This window comes from Notamacropus eugenii, chromosome 7 (assembly GCF_028372415.1).
Source record: "Notamacropus eugenii isolate mMacEug1 chromosome 7, mMacEug1.pri_v2, whole genome shotgun sequence".
NCBI classification, from domain to species: Eukaryota; Metazoa; Chordata; class Mammalia; order Diprotodontia; family Macropodidae; genus Notamacropus; species Notamacropus eugenii.
The window spans coordinates 140,135,642-140,158,154 of record NC_092878.1 but is presented as its reverse complement, the minus strand read 5'-3'; the positions used below and the strand labels follow the sequence as shown (position 1 = coordinate 140,158,154).

Below are 22,513 nucleotides of genomic sequence, written 5' to 3'. Positions count from 1 at the left end.
AATAGCATTTGATTGATAAAGCAAAATGAAGTCTTGATCTATATCTATCTATTTAATGCATCTGTGAGTAAGATGCCTCTTAAGTCTCTATTAATGTTGTAAACGCTTGTTTGGTAATTACAATTACAAGGATAACTTTGGTCATACTCTGATACCCAACGTTGTTCAATGATACTCGACGTTAAGAGAAAGAAGAGTTTCCAAGACAGGGATGCTCATGCTTGAAAAAATATTTTCACCAGTATTGTGAAAGTTATCCTATGCCAAGTCCAAATTGAAGAAGGATGCCCTATATGTGATGAGGCAAATTGAATAGATACTTTACGAAAAGGAGCTTTCAACCTGGTGTTATTGAACCAAAAAAAATCATGCATTTCAATGTATTTTTTTTTTGGTAATATTATGACTTTTGTACATTTAGAAATATTATTCTGAGAAGAGTTCTATAGGTCTCACCACACTGCCACAGAGGTCCAGGACACAAAAGAAATAAAGAAATCCCCATTTTATGAAGTATTTATGGAATGTCATGAATAGCAAGAGAAACATGAAAATGGCACGAATGGATTGTGGCCTGTACTACTGAGTCAGAATACCCACCCTGATGAACTTCCAGATATGGTAAAGTAAGGAAAAAGCTAGAGTGAACATTTTGTGATTAAAAAAAAAACTTGTTTGGACAATATCAGTCCATGGGAAATCCTGGGAAATCTATCACACAATCCCAGCTTTGCCTTCTGTTCCTACATAAAGCTGAAAAAACAATGTATGGCTAAAAGATTGGGTGGGAATCACACAGGATCAGCCCTAAGCTGAACTGGGAAATAGGCCGAGTGGTCTTTCTGATCCTTCTATTGCTTCCTATCATTAAGATTTCCCTTTTCAGTGCAAGCACACCTTCTCCAATCCTCCTCCTAACCCTTCCATGACCTCTTCCAATGGTATCTGTATTATTGTAGGAGACTCCCAAAGACAGAAAAATCCTTTGCAACTCAAAAGAATGATGCTATAGCAATGGCAGTAGAACTTATTCCTTCCTTCCTTCCTTCCTTCCTTCCTTCCTTCCTTCCTTCCTTCCTTCCTTCCTTCCTTCCTTCCTTCCTTTCTTTCTTTCTTTCTTTCTTTCTTTCTTTCTTTCTTTCTTTCTTTCTTTCTTTCTTTCTTTCTTTCTTTCTTTCTTTCTTTCTTTCTTTCTTTCTTTCTTTCTTTCTTTCTTTCTTTCTTTCTTTCTATCTTTCTTTTTCTTCTTATCTTTTAGCCAGAAGTCCTCTTTGGTACCCTGAACACCATGTACGAAACCCACTAGTAGGGATATCCCTGAGGAATTCCATCTCTATATGAAGGAGGAGCCATTATTTTAGAAGTCTGAAACTCAAGTGATCTTTCTTTGGGGGAAAAATTGGAAGAGAGGAAAACTGACTCATTAATTCATTCATTGAACAAATATTTATCAAGCCGCTACTCAGTCTTAACATTTGCTATGTCAATTTCAGAACTGGGAACGGACTCTGATTATATGATGCAATGACACTGTTACAATCCTTAATTATATATATATATATATATATATATATATATATATATATATATATATATATATATATATATATATATATATAGTTACAAAGTACTTTAAGCTTTGCCACATAAGTAAGCTTTGTATCACTATTTAGAGGAAGTAAGTCAGTAAAATGAATAGGGTGCAGTGCCTGGAATCAAGAAGACCTGAGTTCAAATCTATCCTCAAACACTCACTAGTTATGTGACCCTAGGCAAGTCACTAAATCACTGTCTGCCTCGGTTTGCTCAACTGTATAGTGGAGATAATAATGGTACCTAACTCTCTAGGTTGTTGGGCTTTGGAAATCTTAAAATGCTAGTTAAAGATGGAACTGAAGATTCATCTAAGGTCAGAGTAAGAACCAGGCCTTGAACCAAGGTCCTCTGAATCAGAGAGTCCTCCAGTGATTTTTCCATAATACAACAGCATCTCTCTAAATGAAAGCTTGTCTCTGAAACCCTTTCCAAACTCTATTAAACAACACTTTAAATGAGTTCCCATTACATATTTCTTCAGTGGCTATTACGTGCTTAGCAATATGTGTAAAAGGATCATATGACGATAGACAAGTAGTTGAAAGTCCTGTCACATTCCAATATTACCTATGACAGCTATCCTATGATTTTAAGCAGAGATTTAGAACACGTTAGCAGCAATTGGCATAGTGGATAGAGTGCTGGACCTGGATGGAGTTATGAATGCTCATCTTCCTGAATTCTAATGTGGCCTCAGACACTTACTAGCTGTGTAAACTTTTATTTGCCTCAGTTTCTTCATTTTTAAAATGAGCTGAGGAAAGAAATGGCAAACTGCCCCAGTATCTTTGCCAAGAAAACCCCAAATGGGGTCATGAAAACTCGATCACAACTGAAACGACTCAATAACAACAACTCAGCCCTCATCCTTCTCCAACAACTTTACTGGATTTGGAAAAATATATTCTCCTTCCTCCCCTTCCCACTCCAACAAAGAATGTCAGATTGTCATTAAATGTGCGGTGCTATAAATATGGAAAGGTTTAAGGAAAATAGTAGAGAGTAGCTCTGTTGTTGGATGCTTTGACATTCCAAATACTGGACATAGTAATGGATATTCAATAAATATGGTGATTTGGAGCATTATCCAGGAGAGAGGGAGAAAGGGAGAGAGGAGAGAGAGAACAGAGGCACACAGAGACAGAGAGAGACACAGAGACAAAGACAAAAGAAACAGAGGGACAGAGAGAGAGAGAGAGAGAGAGAGAGAGAGAGACAGAGAGAGAGAGACAGAGACAGAGAGAGAGACAGAGAGACAGAGACAGCGAGAGAGAGAGAGAGAGAGAGAGAGAGAGAGAGAGAGAGAGAGAGAGAGAGAGAGAGAGAGAGAGGTGGAGTCCAAGGACCTGAGTTCCAAATCTAGCTCTGTCCTTTTCTTCAGCTGTGACCTCAAAGAAAGTCACTTACCATGTCCAGGCATCATTTTTTTTTATTTTCAAAATGAGGGTGTCAGAGTAGATGGTCCCTAAGGTTCTTGCCAGCTCTGAATCTTAGGATAATCTTACGATGATAATAATAGTAACAACTAGCACTTAAATGGGATTTTAAAGTTTGCAAAGCACTTTATAGATGAGATCTCATTTGAGACTTACAATGCTGTTGTTGTTGAATCATTTCAATTGTATCTGACTCTTCATGACCCCTTTTGGTGTTTTCCTAGCAAAGACAGTGGAGTGATTCACCATTTCCTTCTCCAGCTCGTTTTACAGATGAGAAAACTGAGGCAAACAGGGGTAAGTGACTTCCTTAAGCTCACACAGTTGGTCACTGTTTGAGGCCAGATTTGAATCCAGGAAGATGATTTCAGCCTGGTTGAACCATCTAGCTACTTCACAGATAAGGTGGGCTCTATTATTTTTTTCATTTTATGGATTAGGAAAACTGAGGTCAAGATAGGTTAAGAGACTTGCCCAGGGTCATATGATTAATGAATGTTTGAGATAGGATTTGAACTCATGTCTTTCTGACTCCTAGTCCCACAAGAGCCAATAAATTATTGTATACTGATTTTACAATTGTATTCTATAACCAAAGAGTAGATGTGGAGTGAAGAAAACACACTTGGCTTGGAATTATTTTTGCCAGGGCTCAAAATAGAAGCAAATGTTTCCTGGTATGGAAAAGAAAATATAACATCAAAATATTTATAATGTTAATAATACACATTTTAAAAAATAATGTAGCACTGAAATGTTTAGGCAGCTTAATTACAGAGAAAATATTTTAATGTACCACTGACATTTTTGAGGGGATAACATAATCCTAAAGATTCTCCTTTTATGCACATTGAAAGGAGAGTTATTAACATGAAAGATAAAATGAACAAGCAGCTTAAAGGTCACATTAGTTTTATTTTAGCTATCGTATGAACCACATGAAAGAATATTAATTGGGCCAATGGAAATGATACCAAGAACAGAGATCTATAAGTAGCAAGGAGACAAAGGTGTGTGTGTGTGTGTGTGTGTGTGTGTGTGTGTGTGTGTGTGTGCATGTGTGTGCGTGTGTGTGTGCATGTGTGTGTGTGAGAGAGAGAGAGGGAGAGAGAGACAGAGATCTACTTGAACCTTTAGTAACCTCCAATGGTGGTAACGCTCTAGCCCAACACATATTTCTAAACCTTTTTAGGAACAAATGCAATCTGCACTGTTGTACTGGAAATATCTTTGAGAAGAACTCTGGCTCCAAAGTGACATTCATCACAAAGAAGCAAAGCATACCTGTTAACTTGAAAACTAAATTTTGGTTCTCAATAATGGGGATAGAAAATGGGGCTGTCCATTCATGCACCACAAGCCAGCAATGTCCTGTCATACGACATAGATATTTGTGCTCCCCTCCCTCACCACACTCAGATTAATTTATTATGACTCAAATTTCTTCTTGTTTAAATCTTTTAATGAATGGGAGTTGTGGGGGGAAGTAATTTGAATATTATTTGTAGCTCACACATTTCAAAATATGCATGTTAGTACTTTCTGGCTAAGAAAAAGCTCAACTAGCAATTAATGCATTTCTTCCTAAAGGACCAAAAGTGAAGGGTCTTAATTAATTTTCTTAAGAAACACAAGGTACTCAGAACACCTTGAGGAATGCCTCTTTTAGAAACAATATTTAGACCAAATAGGCACATTTCACATTGTATTCTCATGGAATTAATGAGGTTCAGTTTGATCAGTGAGTGTAATGAGCATTCAGAAATTCATTTTTACATTTTACGTTTTTGCATTCAAGGACAACTACCATGTGTTATGGTTAAGGTACTTTTTGTTCAGGTCTCAACATCTTTTTGGGGGAACTTCCTGATCTAGGAATGGTGCCTACTCCTCACTCCCCATTCTTCACCTCAGTTGATTCCTACTTCATTCTTCTCCAGGCTTCCTGGGCTGGACAGCAGAGGCATAAAGTCTTCTAGAGCTAAGGCAGCAGATTGCTTCAATTATCAAAGTATATTTGAGCTTCATGGTGATACCTACTTCTTCAACTCTTTCTACCCACCTTCTGTCAAGCGTTCTTGCCCAGGGCCAGATTCTGTATTTTGCTGCTTGCTTTTCCTACCCCTCGGATTCTATGTTTTCTTGTTTTAGTTATATCTTTGTAGCTTTTAGGGTAGCTGGGGAGTGCTACGGATAGAGGAGTAGGACCTGGAGTTTGGAAGACCTGAGTTCAAATATGGTCTCACCCACATTAGACATGTGACCAAGGCAAGTCACTTAACCCTGTTTGCCTCAGTTTTTCATCTGTAACAAAATGAGCTGCAGAAGGAAATTACAAAGCATTCCAAGATCTTTTTTTTTAAAGCTTGAATAATCGTCCATCATTGTACAACAGCACTATGCATCTTTGGGATGGAGCTCTGTTTATTATATTCCCTTTCACTTTCTGTAGTTTTGGAAGACTTTTCAAACTAGTTTAGAAATTCTATTAGGATCAATGAAGAGGAAGGATATAAATGGAAGGACCAAAGTGTCCAGCTTTCTCTTGCTGTTTTGATATTTGCAGCTTGAAACATGTGGTCAACTATTTCAATAATGCTGTGACATCCCAGAATTTCTTTCTTGATAACCAATCAGTGATGGCACTTACAACTCAGTAGAAAAAGTACAGCAGAGGTCAAAGAGATGGGCATGCCTGGAATGACTGAACAACAATAAAAAATGTGACTTTTAGAGCATAGTTTCTTTTATTCATTCTAACCTAGAGTTACCAATTCTGTGATGACCATGAAGCCAACTTCAACCCTTGCACTTGCTTCTTCCTTCATTCTTTTTTGTTAGCTTCTCTGCTTCTACCTATCTACTTTGCATTTACAACCTAATGTCCTAGGGCAGCACTGATATGGGGGATTTAATCAGAGCTTCTTGTAACTGCCAGAGAAAATTCTGATATTCTCAACAAATAATGCCCAGCTCTTATGATACTTAAAAATTCTATTTTTCGCAAACAAAATATGTGTCTAACTCCTTATTCCACTTATCCCTCCCTGGACCCCAGAAACCTCAGAATCAGTCTTCTGCAGTGGACCCACTACAATTCATGCTCCAATACCTAGAGAAATTAACTTACTCATCTTTGAATCTTTGGACTTCCCACTTGAATGCTCAGCCATATTGGTGACTAAGTGAAAACTAGTTTATATAGAACACTGTATATTGGTGTGTCCGCTTCTGTTAGTGCCCCAGGTCACAGATCATACTTTACCTTCACATTGTAATCAGTCATCATCATAAGCCATCTTGCCATCTATTTGTCTTTCTGTGCATATATCCCCCTTTATGTTCTGAACTTCATGCTTAGAGCACAGTAATCAAACCAAAAAGTTCTATTGCTTTTGGAGAGGGTATGACAATTAACCACCCTATAGATCAACTCAACATCTCTGTGATTCTCTAGGTCCAAAATGTCTTTTCTGGCCATAGCTTCCCTATATGTGATGTATTTGCCTATTAGGATATAAGTTCTTTGATGGAAAGGACTATTTATTTTTTTAATGTGGTTTCCCCAATGCTTATCACAATACCGTGTATATAGGAAGGTTTTAATAAATGTGTTTTTTTCATTAATTATATTCCTCCATTCAATATTCAAATGAGAATTTCTTAACAAAAGATTCTAAATGCTATGGTCTATTTAATTTCTTGTGGGAAATCATGCCACGTAAAATCATCCTCATATTGAATTAACCTGGGATTATACTATTCATAGCCTGATAAGCAGCGGTTAAATCATTAAATTTTTTATTGTCAGCACAATGGAAAGTATGGTATTTGCAACTATATGGCTAACTGGCATAGATTGTAATCAAATGAACTATAAAACTTGGGAATTGAAAAAAAATCTTAGAAAACTATTCGCCCAACAGCCTCGTTTTATGTACTCCTCAGTCGTTTTTGCACTTCCCTGTGTCACTTCTCTCCCTCCCCCTCCCATATCTAATCAATTGACAAGTCCTGCCCATTACACATTGATAATATTTCTCCTCTGACACTGTCACCACTCTGGTAAATTCCCTCATCAATTCATGGATAGACTATTGAAAGTGCCTTTTAAAAATTATTTTTATTCATTTCATTAAATATTTCCCAATTACATGTAATTTTTTTTAACAATGACTCTTTTAAAATTTTGGGTCCCAAATTCTCTCCCTCTCTCCCATCACTTCCTCCTTGAAAAAGAAAGCAACTTGATACTGATTATACGTGTGAAGTCACATATTGCAATAGCCTTGATGATTACTCTCCTTGCTTCAAACAATTTAATTCAATGAACATTTATTAAGTGTCTACTGCATGGTAGGAATGGTCCTAAGTTCTGGGAATACAAAAAGAGGCAAAAGACAGTCTTGTTCTCAAGAAGCTTGAAGTCTAATGGGAAACATGACATGCAAACAGATATGTACAAATCAAACTAAATATAGTATAAAAGGGAAATGATTAGCAGAAGGAAGGTACTGGAATTAAGAGAGGTTAGAGAAGGTTTTCTGTGATCCACTCAACTATCAAAATGCTCTTCCTAGTCTGACCATGCCCCTCCCTTATTTTAAAAATGCCCGTGTGTCCTTATTATCTTCGGATCCAATATAAATTACTCTGTTTGGTCATAACCTAGTCCCTTCCTACCTTTCCCATATTCTTATGCCTTATTCCCTTCACATACACTGTTACCCAGTGACACTGGCCTCCTATGTATTCTTTGTATAAGACACTCCATCCCTTGGCTCTGTGGATCTTCACTGGTGGCTCTCAACGCCTGGAATGTTCTCCCTCTTCTCCTTTGCCTCTTAGCTTCTTCCCAGTTTCAGGCAAAATCCCACCTTTGACCTGAAGTCTTTCCCTATTCCCTTTCATGCTAATAATTTTACCCTGATATTGTCTTCAGTTCATCCTGTTGGTATAGTTGTTGGCATGTTGCCTCCGTCATTAGACTGCAAGTTACTTGAGAGTAGTTACTCTTTGTTTGCCTTTTCTGTTTGTGGGTTTTTTTTTTATCTCTATCACTTAGAAGACTGTCTGGTACACAGTGAATGTTGGTTGGCTTGAGTAAGGACAAGGAAGCTGAAGCCCAGAGCAGTTAAATGGTCAAAGCTCACAATAAATTTATGATACAATGAGGGTAGAACCCTAGTCACTTAACATCAGTTCAATGGTCTTTGTTTATTTGTCAGAAATATTTGAGGCATAAATAAATGGTTAATTTAGTGTATTGGCTATAATGTATTCTGCATAAGCCTACCCTGGTAGAGTGTAAGCACCTTGAATTCAAGGATTGAATTTTATTTTGGGTTTCAACTCAGTGCTTTGAATATAGTAAAAACTCAATGAATCCTTATTAGATTTAATTTAATTCAATTTCCCATTCCTTTTCAGTATTGGCTGAAGTACTTTGTCCTAACTCACCTCTTGGCTATTCTCCTTGGTTGAGGAACAGTTTGCCCCAATTATTTTCCCATAGATTTCTTCTTTGTTCATGACAACCTTGAGTCATACCACTAAATTTAACATTAAAGGGAAATGCATCTTCATAAACCCTCATGTGAGAGCTTGATATGTTAGCTGAAGTTGTGAGGGTCACTTAGGAGTCTTGACATTGGGAAGGACATTTAATCTCTGGGATTCTGTTTCCTCAGCTTTAAAATGAGAAGGTTCATTCATTCATTCAGGTGGCTAGGTGGTTCAATGGATACAGCACTGGGCTTGGAGTCAGGAAGACCTGAATTTAAATCTGGCCTAAGACACTTACTAGCTTTTTACTAACTCTAGGAAAATCACTTATCCTGTCTGCCTTAATCCACTGGACAAAGAAATGGCAAATCATAAACCTCCTGGTCAGTATGGTGCACAATGTCACAGAGAATCAGAAAAGACTAATAAACTGGACAACAATACTCATTCATTCACCAAGCTTTACCAGGCACCTACTCTATTCAAAGCATTAAGGTAGTAGGCACAGGAGACAGCATTGTCAATCTACTAGGCACCATGGAGAAGTTGACCAAGATTCAGCTCCCAATCTCTTAGAAGTTTCACTTTAAATTAATAATGTCAAACTCAAATAGAAATGGAGCCTGTAATAGGTATCCATGAAGCCCACATATTGACTTAGTTTTAAAATATAATATCTACATTTTACTGTATTTTATTTACTTTGTTAAAAATTTCCCACTCACAAGTCACATTTGCCTCTTCTCCTTTAAACTATCATTTCACATATTTTAAGCTGTAGCTTAAAATGTGCTACCCAATCATAGTCAGTAGAGTATAATACTCTTCAGATTATTTCTCTAGTAGTGATTACATTTATTTCTGTGCTATTTATCCTCTCACCTTCTTAGGATCATAATATTATGCATTTAGAACTGGTAGCATCTTTAGTGATCCCCTTGTCCAACAATCTCATCTAATGGATGAGGAAACTGAGGCTCAGCTAGTTGAGTTATTTGCCCAACATCACAAAGTTGATGAATTACAAAGCCTGGATTTGTCCACTGACTCCATACTGTTTCATCTGCTGGATACTTCCACCCAGGGCTAGGAATACAATCTTCGTTAGCCATGGACCATTATTTGCTCTTCCTGAAACTAACTGATACCAGTAGGGAATCAAATCTATAATGTTAACTTTGCTAATAATATGCTCGAGTAAATGGAGTTGCTCTATTGTCCTTTCTCTTTAGATTTCTTTCTTAGCTGGGCATTTAGAGAGTTTTCAATGGGAGTGTGGGGGTGAATACATGAGAAGTAGGAGGCTACTTGGGGATAGGGGATTTACCAAATCAGGGATGAAATATATAGAAGTCAGATGTTAGGGAAGGGCAAATGCATTTTAAGAAGTTTGTGTTGTTTTATTTCAGAATTATATACTACAGTGCTCTTTCTGCATCATTTCTTTGTCATTTGTGTTAAAAACTACAGTGGATTAACCTTTTGAATTCAATTAAAGACCATGGATTAGTTTATTCTCAAAGAGAGCACTTTATTATTGTTTTTAACTCTAAAGAAGTATTTTAAGTTTTACATGGCAGGTCACTAAAATAAAAGTATAACAAGTAGTAGGAAAAACAAGAAGACAATTCATTATGAAAATTCAGCTAAGATATTTCCATATTTTTCTCCTTCCTGTCATCCTACGTACTAGAAATGTAAATATGCACACACACATATATTTAAAAGTGTATAAGCACATAGAGAAATATGTATTTTATTCATTATAAATGAAATTGCAGAGAAAAGAAACTGCTGAGTCCATCTGAAAGGATTAAGAAAAAAAACCCACCAGGATATAAGAGGCAGTCATGTGTTTCAAGTGGAATAGAATGTTCCACTGAATGGGTTGTCAAGCCATCATGGTCTGTGGGGACATATTAACTGGCTACCAAGAGGGTAAGACTGTCATATAACCAATCTCCCCACAATCCTTCTTGCACAAGTGGCCATGACGTCCCTTCAGCTAGTAAATGATGGTTGGGAGAGCAAACAATATGTGAAACCAGGTTATATAACATTTGGAACTGTGCTTGGCATATTCCTTGCAGAACTCACATCTTAAACTCTGGCATGTTTCCTTTGGAGGTTCTTCAACAACATATCAAATTTTTAACTGTGAACTATCCATTCTGCCCCCCAGTAATCCCATTGTCCCAGCCCACTAAGCCCTATCCAACTCCATTAACAATTCAAATTAGGGATAACAAAAATATGTCTCATCTTCCTGCATGACTCCCCTTTAAGTATGTATATTCACTCATTAAATCACGTTTCCATAATTAGAGTCAACAATTGTAAGTACTTTAAAACTTGAAGAGCACTTTATATACCATATTTTATTTGGCTCCCATGACAACCTTGGGAATTTGGAACTATTAATATTGTTATCCTCATTTTATAGATAAGGATACTGAGGTTGACATGTTTGTGATCATGCAGCTAGTAAATGTTGAAGATAAGATTATGTTCCAGTTCTTTCCAGGGTCCAAGACCAACAGTCTTTACTCCACTCCACCTAGCTATAGTGCTAAACTCCCAGTTAAGAAAACTTTGTGTTATAACTGCCTTTTGTTCCTTACTTCCAGGATTAAATCTTACAATTTTTATTGCTATCATCTCTCAAATATATCCCTTCCAGTCTCTCTTGACAATGAAGTACTTAGTCAAAGCCTTGTCAAAAAACTCTTACTCAGATATATGATTTTCAAAGACTTTAATTGAGATCTAGTGATCGAAGATCACTTTAGAAATGCTTGTTTTATTTCATAAATTATAAATGAATAAATCAAATCAAATAAAAACCTATAGGAGGCAAGTGCTGGCATCCACAACAAGATTTGTCCAATTTTTATTCAGGCATTAAGTGGCATTCTAAAAGACTTCCAAATAATTGAGGCTTAGCCTTTTATTTCTAAAACATTTTAATAATTATTTCTGATGGGAATCTTTCTCAAAAGGTTATACTCATAATGAGCTAGACATCATGTGGGCCATATATATGGCCCAGACTTTGCTCTTTAGAAAGAACAGTTATTATATTCTTCCTTGACTTGAGAGCTCTCTCATCACCTTGATGATTTAGGGTTATCATTATGCACTGCAGTTATTGTATTGTGTCTGAAAGGCAGTGATGCCCTTGAAGTTTATCACATCCAGCATTGCCATATTACCCCTAATTGCTGCATTTTTTCTCATTCTTATTTTTCCCTTTTTCTCCTTTTACTATGAGTTATCTCTCAGATTTTAGCAGGCAAGATTAGATAAGAGTATCAATAAAATAGAAGTCATTGATGTCGAATTATGGTCACAACTAGTGCAGTCAGGCGATTGCTAATAGTCTTAATAAGGGAATCATACCTTATTATTATATTATATTTTAATTATATTATAATAACATACTTTATCATTGCTATCACTATTATTATTACGTAGGAGGTCACTTATATTCAACTTTTAAAATCAGAGATAGATCAAGCTGGACTGATATTCCCTAAACTCTTAGGCTGCAGTTCTAGTACCCTAAGTATTGATGGAGCCAGACACGGAGGTGGTGGTGTGAGGTTTTGTTATATTAAACCCATGAAGCTTGGAGCCTTCTAATAACCTGGGTAGCTTTCCTGCTGCATCATTATTTGTTTCCCCTTGACAAGATATTTTGATACAAACTAATTTGGGGTCTCTATCCCAAAGAAGAAAAGTACTTATATGTATAAAAATATTTATAGTCCTTATTTATATGGAGGCAAAGATCTAAAAGGGGTGCCCATCAACTGGGGAATAGTTGAAAAATTATGGTATACAAAGATAATGCAAAGATAATAATACAAATATATGGTATACAAAGATAACACTATTTTACCATAAGAAATAATGAAAGGGGTAGCTTCAGAAAAACCTGTGAAAAATTGTATGAACTGAAGCATATTGAAGTTAGCAAAACCAGAGCAATTTATACAATAATATCTCTGAAAGAATTAAGAATACTGATCAACACATGGACCAGCCATGATGAAGAATGTTGTTTATCTCCTGACATACATTTTTGGACATGACAAATATGGGATTTTTTAAAAGTTATGATTATGTAATCTTATTATAAAGGTTTTATAAGACAGATAATTTATGCAGCAGATAGAGTACTGGACCTGAAGCCAAGAGTCTGAATCCCACTTCAGTTGTGTATTTGTGGGTGGGAGATGTTTCATAGCTATTATTTATATAATATTATCCCAGCAAATGTCTTGGTGTCCTCTGGGTGACTGACTATTAAAGATAAAGGCAGCTGAGGGGACTTTTGAGCTATTGTTTTAGTAGTGAATACCTTGGACTTGCATAGGCATATTCTAGTTTTCCATCCCTGTTTGAGAGGATTCAATCTCCTCTAGTGCAAATTGGGGGGAATGACTATTATAAATATTCATGTTAACTAAAGGGAATATATGAAGAAAGGTGCTATCTGCAACCAGAGAACAATCTCATAAATACAAGTATTCACTGAATAATTTTACATACATACATATATACATACGTATATATTGTCTAATGGTAGCCATCTCTAGAAGAGGGGAGGAGGAAAGAAAACAAAGTTAGGTAAAAGAAATTTACATGATAAGTTTATTATGTATTTAAAAGCAATAGCAAATTGTGCATGAGAAATTTGCAGTTTCATGTGCAAACATATTTTTTATTATAGTATGTTATGGAAATGCTCGTTTGATTCCATAAATTAAAACAAATAAATATTTTAAAAAACACATTAAATATAGAAATACAGAAGATTTTCCCTCCGAGTCTAATTTTTTTATTTCTGTCCAAAAGGCTATTGAGTTGTTTGTTTGTTTTTTTGGGGGCGTGATGAACTGTTTTTCCCTTTCTTAATTTTTTACAATAAAGGAAAGTTCTTTGGGAGAGGATACACAGTGGGCTCTACTGAGAAACACAGGTGATATAAAAACAAAAGATACCAATGAAAATTTATAAAGAAAAAATAAACAAAATAAGGCATCCACAACAAGATTTATCCAATTTTTATTCAGGCATTAAGTGGTATTCTGAAAGACTTCTAAATAATTGAGCCTTACTTAACCTTTTATTTCTGGACCTATACTACTGTTGGCTTTAAAATAAACTGCATCAATTGGAGTGAGCATCAGTGGTGACTGTTTCTCTTTCCCTCCCAGCTTGATTTAGTTACTTTTTTTTTCTTTTTCTCATTAAAGTGGCCATTCCCTGACTACTTCTTGAAGAGGCCTATTCACTGAATGTGCGTTACCGCACTCTAAGTGAGTACCTGAAAAGGCCTTGGCCTAAAAAGGCCAAGGTTTCCCCTTGAATCCTGGGCCATCTCCAGTCATCCTGCTGAATGTCTGGTCACTGGATCCAGATGGCTCAGGATGAGAAAGTGAGGTTGGTGACCTGCACAGCCCTCCCTCACTCAAAACAAAGTCAAGTGCAAGGCATGTCATTATTTCTCTGATGTCATGGTCTTTGAAAACTAAGGAGAAACACAACCGAGGTATCCCTTTCCCTCTACCCTCAACACACACACACACTCTCTCAAGATGAAGCTTAGCTGCCTCAACAGATCCAACTGAAACAACTGAGCAACAACATTTTCTGTGAACTTCTGCATAACACACTTTGTATTTCAAAGTAGAAACTTCTCATTTCCTAACCAATTGGTGCCACCTTGTCTGTGATATCAGGGATGAAGCCAAACTAACTTAAGCAAGGTGGATCCCACAATACCATGAGTCTGAGCCAGCTGCTCTGGGCTCAAATAAGGCACAAACTTTCTTTCTAGTTCTTTACCTTAGATATTAATTGAAAATTATGTTCTTTCTTCCCCTTAACAAAATGTCGTCCAAGTCCCTACTTAGAAAGTGAATATTTTTTTTTAATAATTAAGGGGTTGTACTTAAAAACAATGAAAATAGAAATAAAAAAGGAAAATAATGCTAGACAAATGTCTAAAAATTGAAAATTCATTTATACATTCTACCCCGTGGGTAGATGGGTATGGTAGAGACACAAAAACTCCAACTTTTAGGTGAAAAGTACTCACTTTCTTGATGGTGCATTTGTTGTTGGAGATTTCTAAGATCATAATTTGGTATCTCAGCTTTGAATATGGAGGTGAGAATAATATCAAGTTCTTCTAATGAGGCCTGTTTCAAACAAGTATGGGGAAAAAGTGTAAAAAAATAATATAATTACTTGCAAATGAATTCATCTTCATGACAATACAATTTTAATTTACTAAATGGAATTCTATGAGCTTTATTAATATTAAAATACTTATAACATACTAATATCACATAATATTAATCACATAATATTGAAATGATACCAATACATCTTTCTGAAGTAATTCTGAAAGATACATTAGTTTCTCATTACATTAATTCATTAAAAATTCATTAAGCATTCATTGTATGCAAAGAGCTTTGAGGGAGATGCAAAAACTTTACAAAAAAAATAGTTCCTGACCTCACTGTACATTCAATCTCACAGATATTGATAATTTAAATGCATGAGATTACATAATTATATTCTACAGGATTGCTAAACTCACCGGTGTGAAAAGCATTTTATTTATTTATTTTAATATCTCACCCCTGAAAAGAGAGGTGAGGCCGAGGGAGAGAATGTTATGGCACTTTTAAATGAAATTAATCATTTTATTACTAGTTTTAGTTTATTGTTTTATTTTCATATTTGATCTTTCACAAAATTGGAGAAATCTATAAATGTTAGTAATATAAAAAACAAAACATATCAATAAAACTTTTTTTAAAGAAAATGATAATTCCATTAGAAATGTGCAAAAAGAGTATTATGAGAACTCTAAGAAGAAAGCAAAAGTAATTATCAATCTAGAGGAATGAGGGAAGACTTCATGTTACAGTCACAATTGATATTGTCCAATAATTAAAATCTGGGAAAACTGACCATTAGAAGCATGGAATTTTGTTATTATCCAATAATTTTTTCTTTTAAAGTTGGTAACTATGGCAGATAAATACTCTCAGAAAATCATAATATTATAGTTTACATCAAGAATAAACAGAAATATAAATATAAATGCATATTTTATATATATATATATATATATATATGTATATATATGAAACCTAAATACTGAGAAAGCAAATAGGGCTGTTATAGTTTAATCATTTTTTAGTCCTATCCAATCTTCATCACCACATTTGGGGTTTACTTACAAAGACATTGGAGTACTTTGCCATTTTCTTCTTCATTTTACAGACGAGGAAACTGAGGTAAATAGGAATAAATGACTTGACCAGGATCACAAACCTAATAAGTGTCTGAGACCAAATTTTACTTACTCCAGGCCTGGCTCTCTATTGACTATGCCACCTAACTGCTATAAAGCAACAAGGTAGATTGTTTCAAAGTACAGATTTTGGAAGATGATTAGTTTTTAAGACTACAGAGGACAATGGTTGTATAGTGGAAAGAGTACAAATTCATTCTCTGATGACCTTGGATAAGACACTAAACCTCCTTAGGCCTCAGTTTCTTCATATGTTAAATAAGTGAAGGAGTTGGACAAGGTGTTCTCTGAGATCCCTTCCAGCTCTCGGGCTATCATTCTATGCAATATAAAATAATAAACCTGATACTTCAACCTATGTAGAGTTGGAGACTGGACTGTCATAAATGTGCAGAAGGAGTCTCATGTGTGAGGAATATGTAGAAAAGAGACAAGGCTCACTCTGGCCTATATTTTCCCTTTGCAGGAGTTTTAGCAGTAATCTATTCCCATAATCCATTGATTTTTGAGGAGAATTACATATGCTAAGGTTCTTTTCTTTTGCGGGGGTGGGGGAATGGTGTTATATTACAGGGAACCATTTGATTACTAAAAAGCATATGATACTTCTGCTTGAGAATTAAGTGTGGGTGTGGAGGGATAGTTTTCTCCCTCCCTGGCTCTACAAGATATTTACATATGGTTCCGTAGGGAAGGAATCAAGGATATAGTTCATACAAAAGATTTCTAATCCTTTGCCACATATGGACATGTTTTCTACTTTATACAATTGCACATTGGCTCAAATACTCTGCACAATACTTGGCAATAGTTGGTCTGCAAAGTATCAGCTGGCAAAACTCATTGGTTTGAAAAGTGGTAATGGACCATGTCATCAGTATCTCTACTTTCCCAATAACTCTCCAAGCCCTCAATGGCCATCCTACTGTTCCTCATATCTCTAGAACAAGAAATCACACACATAGGTCTGAAAGCATATACACTCAGAGAATTTCTTTCAAATACAAACTTCAAACCCATAATGAAACAAGGAAATTGAATGAAGAGGTAGAACTTTTTTCTTTCTTCTTTTAATCATGGTTTAATTTTAAGATGCATGAATTAATATATGGGATTGTGTTCATGAATGAATCTTAGTAATTCTTGTCCTTAATAGAAAACAAACAAGCAAAAAGCTTTATCTACTGATTTTCCAACATGGCCCCTTTGAACATTTGGTGAGAGAATGGTGGAAGACTGAGTCTAACACTCAGTATTCTGAAAGACAATGAAGTTTGCTTTCTTGCCAACCATTTATCAACAATTCACTTAGAAATGAGAGACAATAAATGAAAATCCTTTTTAATCTATGTGAGATCATACCTGGCCAATATACAAAGCTTTTAAGCAGAATGGGCTTTTATAATGGATTTCTAGAAAGGCAAGAGGGAAAGCTACTTGTGAACAAGGTTCATTAGACTTGTTTTTCTCTTTTGACTATGGTGTACAGTATTGTGACCCACTTAGGGATCCTTGCAGATTCGTGGAGGAAAAAGCCCAATCTTTGTTGTCACTGGTGATGGGGGGTGTTGAATGAGGTTGTGTGGAGCAAGCTGAGAATTTTTAAAGGTTATTTGATGCATTTATGCTGTATCAAAATCTAACTTTTTGGACAGAAGTGGTGGAGCCCTGTGGAAGGAGACATGCCACATTTCCTGAAACCATTCATTTAGCCTCAATAATCCTCAGCATGTTCTGTTATATAGCTGCTGGTGATAACAAAACTGTGAAAGCCAGTTATGATGTGGTTCTTTGACACATCAGCAAAACGTCCAGAAATACAGAAAGTGAGAGAGCCTGCATAGAGAGTAAGACATGGGAAAGAGTAAAAGGTTTTCAATGACCTCCCACTACATTTTCGCTCTTTTCAAGTAGAAATTTTCAGAGAAAATTCTTTAGAGACTTGGTAGATCAGATAAACTTCGACTTCCTCTGTGCTTTCTTGAAAGTCTTTTCTCCAAGGCTGGGCAGGACTCCACTCCACTTATAACTTCCTTATTTATGTAAGGGTTACAACCATTCAATCAATCACCCAGGATTAAAACTTTGGTGTTATTTTGATCTGTCATTTTTATCTCCATGAAATCTCTGTATTTACCTCATGTCCCCTCCTACAACTCCGGGTAATAATTACCATGGGCTTGGATATTAAAAGAAAACAAAAACTTGTCTTAGATTCTTGCTGGTTTCATGTTTCTATCTACCAACAAATTCATTCCTCAGTTCATCATTCCCACTGGTTCCCTTTATGGGATATGCTTTCTAGTGGAAAGGATCCTGGACTTGTAGTCAGGAGAGATGTGTCCCTGATACTTGGTAGCTGTGTGACCATATACAAGTCACTGAACCTCATTGAACCTGTTTTTCAACAGTAAAAAGGGGACAATAGCACCTACCTAACAAAATTCTCAGAGGATAAATCCTTAATGAATTAATGAATCATGGAAATCTCATATTATTTTAGATCAAAGGCCATTAATCTGTATTTCAATATAATTGACCTCCTTTGTATATCCATATATTGTGCTTTGTGCACTAAAAATATTATTTTGATTTGTTTCACCAGACTGCCAAAAGGTTTCCATGACACACAAAAAGGTTAGCCTGGGTTTTAGATTAATATTCCTCTTATACAAATCTGATCTTATTATTTCTTTACTCAAGCATTTTAATGACACCTTCGTACCTTATGAATAAAGTTTAAATTCCTTAACCTGGCATCCAAGGCCGTCCACAATCACATGCCCTCATGCTCATAATAACTCACTAGTCTTTAGAGATAGATCTAGTTTTAGAAGGAACTGAGGTGAGGGAAGTGACTTGCCCAGGGTCACACACGTAGTCAGCAGAAGAGATGAGATTTAAACTTGGATCCTCGCACCCAACCCCAACGCTCTTCCCATAACATTGTTTTCTGCAAAGGAAACTGAGCAGTGTTACTGGAACTAAGGGAAAAGAAATTACCCAGGAGGAATGGACAGTCAACAAGCACCAAAATCTCCAAAGAGGAGAAGGAGATACAAGAAAACACCACTTCATTTAGAAGCCAAGAGATCATTGTTATCTTGAGTGAAGTAGTTTCAATAGATTGGTGGGTTGAAAACAGATCACAAAAGATTGAGAACTGAAAAGGAGAAGTAATAGTCATTTGGAAATCCACCTAATATGCAATAATAAAATGTATTTTATCATTTTTGTTATTTTTGTGGCTGTTGTTTTGCTTTGTTTTTTTTACTCAGAATTTGGCATTGTGGAGGGGGAGATATAGAATGTCAATCTGAGAAGAAGGCAAGCCTGAAGAATTTTGAAAGATGAAGGAGACCAAGTTGTATTGTAAGTAGCAGGAAAGAGCCAGTAGATGTGAAGTGATTGAAGATGAAACAAGTCCCATTAAAAATAATAAGTTCCCAGGGAAGATTTGAGGGTTTAATATCAAGGACCTGAATAAAAGGGTTGGTCTTGACAAGGAGAAAGGTCATCACTTCCTCAAAGATTGGAGCAGAATGATGTAGACTGGTTTTGAGGAATGTCATGGAGAGGAGAGGAACCTCAATGTTGATGATCTTCATTGCCTCAACAGAAAAATATGTAAAGTCCATTTCTGAGAGAAGTGGAGCCAAAGATGTCAAGATATCAAAGAGAAAAGTTTATCTTCAGAACACCTACTGTGGAAAGTACTAGTTAGTAGTTAATGAATAGCTAGTTAAAAAAGGGCAAATTAAAAGATCACCATGGAGTTGTAATGGTCTTGTTAAGATTGAATAACATAATTTGCAAATACATATAGTTGGTAAGCTTGTATTATTATATTAACTCTGTTCTATTCTATTAATTATGTTGTAAATTCTATTGTTACATTGTTATTGCATTGTTATGTCACATTACATTTTTATATTATATTATGATATATTTTTATTTATCACTCTCCTTTTCTTACCAGTAGTGTGGAATTTTCATATTAGTTCTGATTTTAACTATCTCTTTCCAAAGACCAGAGCCACATCTAGAGCGCAGCGACTGTAACATTGACCTAAGACATCAAAATATAAAGGCTGATACCAGTATTTATCCCCCTTCTGCCTAGTTAGCCAGAATAATGAGTTAAATTAGAAAGCTAAAGAAGCTGTATCCCAGGTAAGCTCCTCTTTGGCCTATCCTCCATGCTGCCTTCCATAAAGAACTCTTCAATACCATCCTTCCTTGCTATGTCCTTCATCTAGGTCTGCTTCCCATACTCTATGAGATTGTGTGTCTGGGTCTTTCTCCATCATTTTTTCACCCCACTTCCCACATTCAATTGAGTTGCCCTGGGCATCAAAAATGGTAGTTTTAGGTACAAAAAAAATTACAAGATTTAGGGAGTATGGAGACAAATGACTATATTCACATGTAAGACAGATCAGATAATTTTTAAATTCCATTTCAATGAAGATTCTATATTCCCAGAAGGAGGTGCCACATAAGAACCCATGAGAGTATTTCCCATTAGGATTCTCCAGAGTACTACTCTCATACAAAGGGCTTATCACACATTAATGAGAATACACTGTAGCTCTTTTCACTCCAGGTTTGATTTTTTGTGTTTGTCTAATAAAATGGAAAGTCTTTCTGAATTAGAAAATACCTGCCTTACAGGACAAACTTTCTGATTAGGGGAGGATGCAGATACCTTTTGAATTTTCTGGTCCAACAAAACTAGCTGAATTATCCCATGTTAAATTGCATAACCACATTAGTGTTAGTAAAATTGTATAGAATGTAATGCTATATAGTTAGATACCATTCAAAGGGAGAAGAGATCAAAGAAAGACTTCTGAAAGGAATCCCAAAAGAGCTGGAAAAATATGATAAAAAGAAATCTTTTCTGGGAAAATAATGTATTACTTAGCTTAAAAGATGTGATCTGAGCAGACGCATGCAGATTTTTTCCATATTTTTAGGAGACCAATATATTTTTTTTATTCATATGAGCCATATTAGTACTTAAACAAGTTTAAATTGTTGGGATTTAAAGAAAAAAAATATTGGGGATAACAATGAAATTTAAAATGTATGAATTAGGAATGGCAACAAAAAGGGATTCCTAAAAGATGAGACATTTATCTTTGAGACCCAATGCTGTAAGACTGATGTGAGATTCTCTCCAGAATGTGTGGAGCAAAAGAACACGTGAGAGATATGCTGACTTGCATTATCTGAAATGTCTCCCTCACTCTCAAATTATTTTCTCTTTAGTTGTCAGAAAATTATCTTGTCTTTTCCATCTTGGTATATGAATCTTATGTAGAAATAGTGTGTTATGGGTAATACAGAGCTGAGCCATATGGGAAAACAATCCATATTTAAAGTGAAAAAATAAAATAATACTACTTTAATAAATTCAGAAATGAACTGTTTCAATAAAATAATTGGAGACCAGTTAGATAATATAACTATAAGAAAGCAACCAAACAACCAAAAAAGTTGGTGGATTTCAAAATTGCTGAATTTCAGGAAAAAATACATAAGACAGCAATGGGAATGCTGAGAAGTGAATGAATGAGTCGTAACTCAAGTTTAACACGTCACATATACATAAATACAAACACACATACACACAAACACATAGGCAGTATGCATAAATGTGTAACAAGGTTAGTTCATGTTGATTTCAGAGACAAGATTATTTTTTTCTCTAACTTCGTCATCAAGGCTTAAAATTCCATGAATTAGAATTTGCTTTTTCTTAAACAAACTACAAAACTAAAATCATACTTGATGAGTTGGATGAAAACATGACCCAGAAAGAAATGATTAAGATGGAATACAGTGATGGTTGTTTGACAACATTTGTAAATAGTCTGAGACATTCTTATTATTCACAAGCACCTTGATGGAAAATGAAAAGAAGTATAAATCTGATACAAATAATAATTGATTTAATGACCATTTATAAAAAAATAGAGAAACAAAAGATGCAAATTAGGCAACCAATTTGGAATGTTGCAATTATGAGGTAATTAAAAGAAAAAAAAAGAAATGAAATGAAAGCTGATTATGATAGACGTCTTCATGGATAAAACCCATGGATGATTTCCCCCCTCTGGTAAAAAAAAAAAAATGAGAATGAGAATTTCTTATGTAATTTTAAAAGTTATTCACATACATTATTACTTAGGTAAGTGTAATTCAAGCAAGAACTTTGTAAAACAAGAAAATAAGCACTGTCTAGACTTTAGACTTTAGAGTTACGCTGAATTTTAGGAGCTTAAAATTTTAAAGCAATGTGTGAAGGTTGGAAGTTCACTTCCGTGTGGACGGTCTCGGGCGGGTAAAGGTGGGAGCTTCTAAATCTTAGAGTTCTTACGAGGCCCCCCAGGAAAACTGCAGGGAATCGAGAAGGTCAGACCGAGCTAGCTCGGCTAGCTCGGGTATTTCCGCCTCTTCCCGGGAGATACGTAATGGGTGGAGCCTCCCTTCTCTTGAGGCTGTCCTGGATTGGACACACCTGTTGTCTCCTAACAGGCTCGATATTGATATGTAAACTACGTGACAGAGGGCTTAAGTAGGTCCAGGAAAGCTCGAAAAAGCCTCTTGGGCGGAGGGCCACGTATGAGCT

At 35.7% G+C, this 22,513-nt stretch overlaps 1 protein-coding gene across 1 annotated transcript in view; it reads right to left on the bottom strand.

Annotated features, from left to right (window-relative positions):
* The window catches only part of BANK1 (B cell scaffold protein with ankyrin repeats 1), a 393,466-nt gene that overhangs the window by 223,580 nt on the left and 147,373 nt on the right, over positions 1-22,513 (bottom strand). Inside the window, exon 6 of the mRNA XM_072624985.1 lies at positions 14,644-14,746. Within this exon, the coding sequence (XP_072481086.1) occupies positions 14,644-14,746 (103 nt within the window). The remainder of the gene's footprint in view (positions 1-14,643; positions 14,747-22,513) is intronic.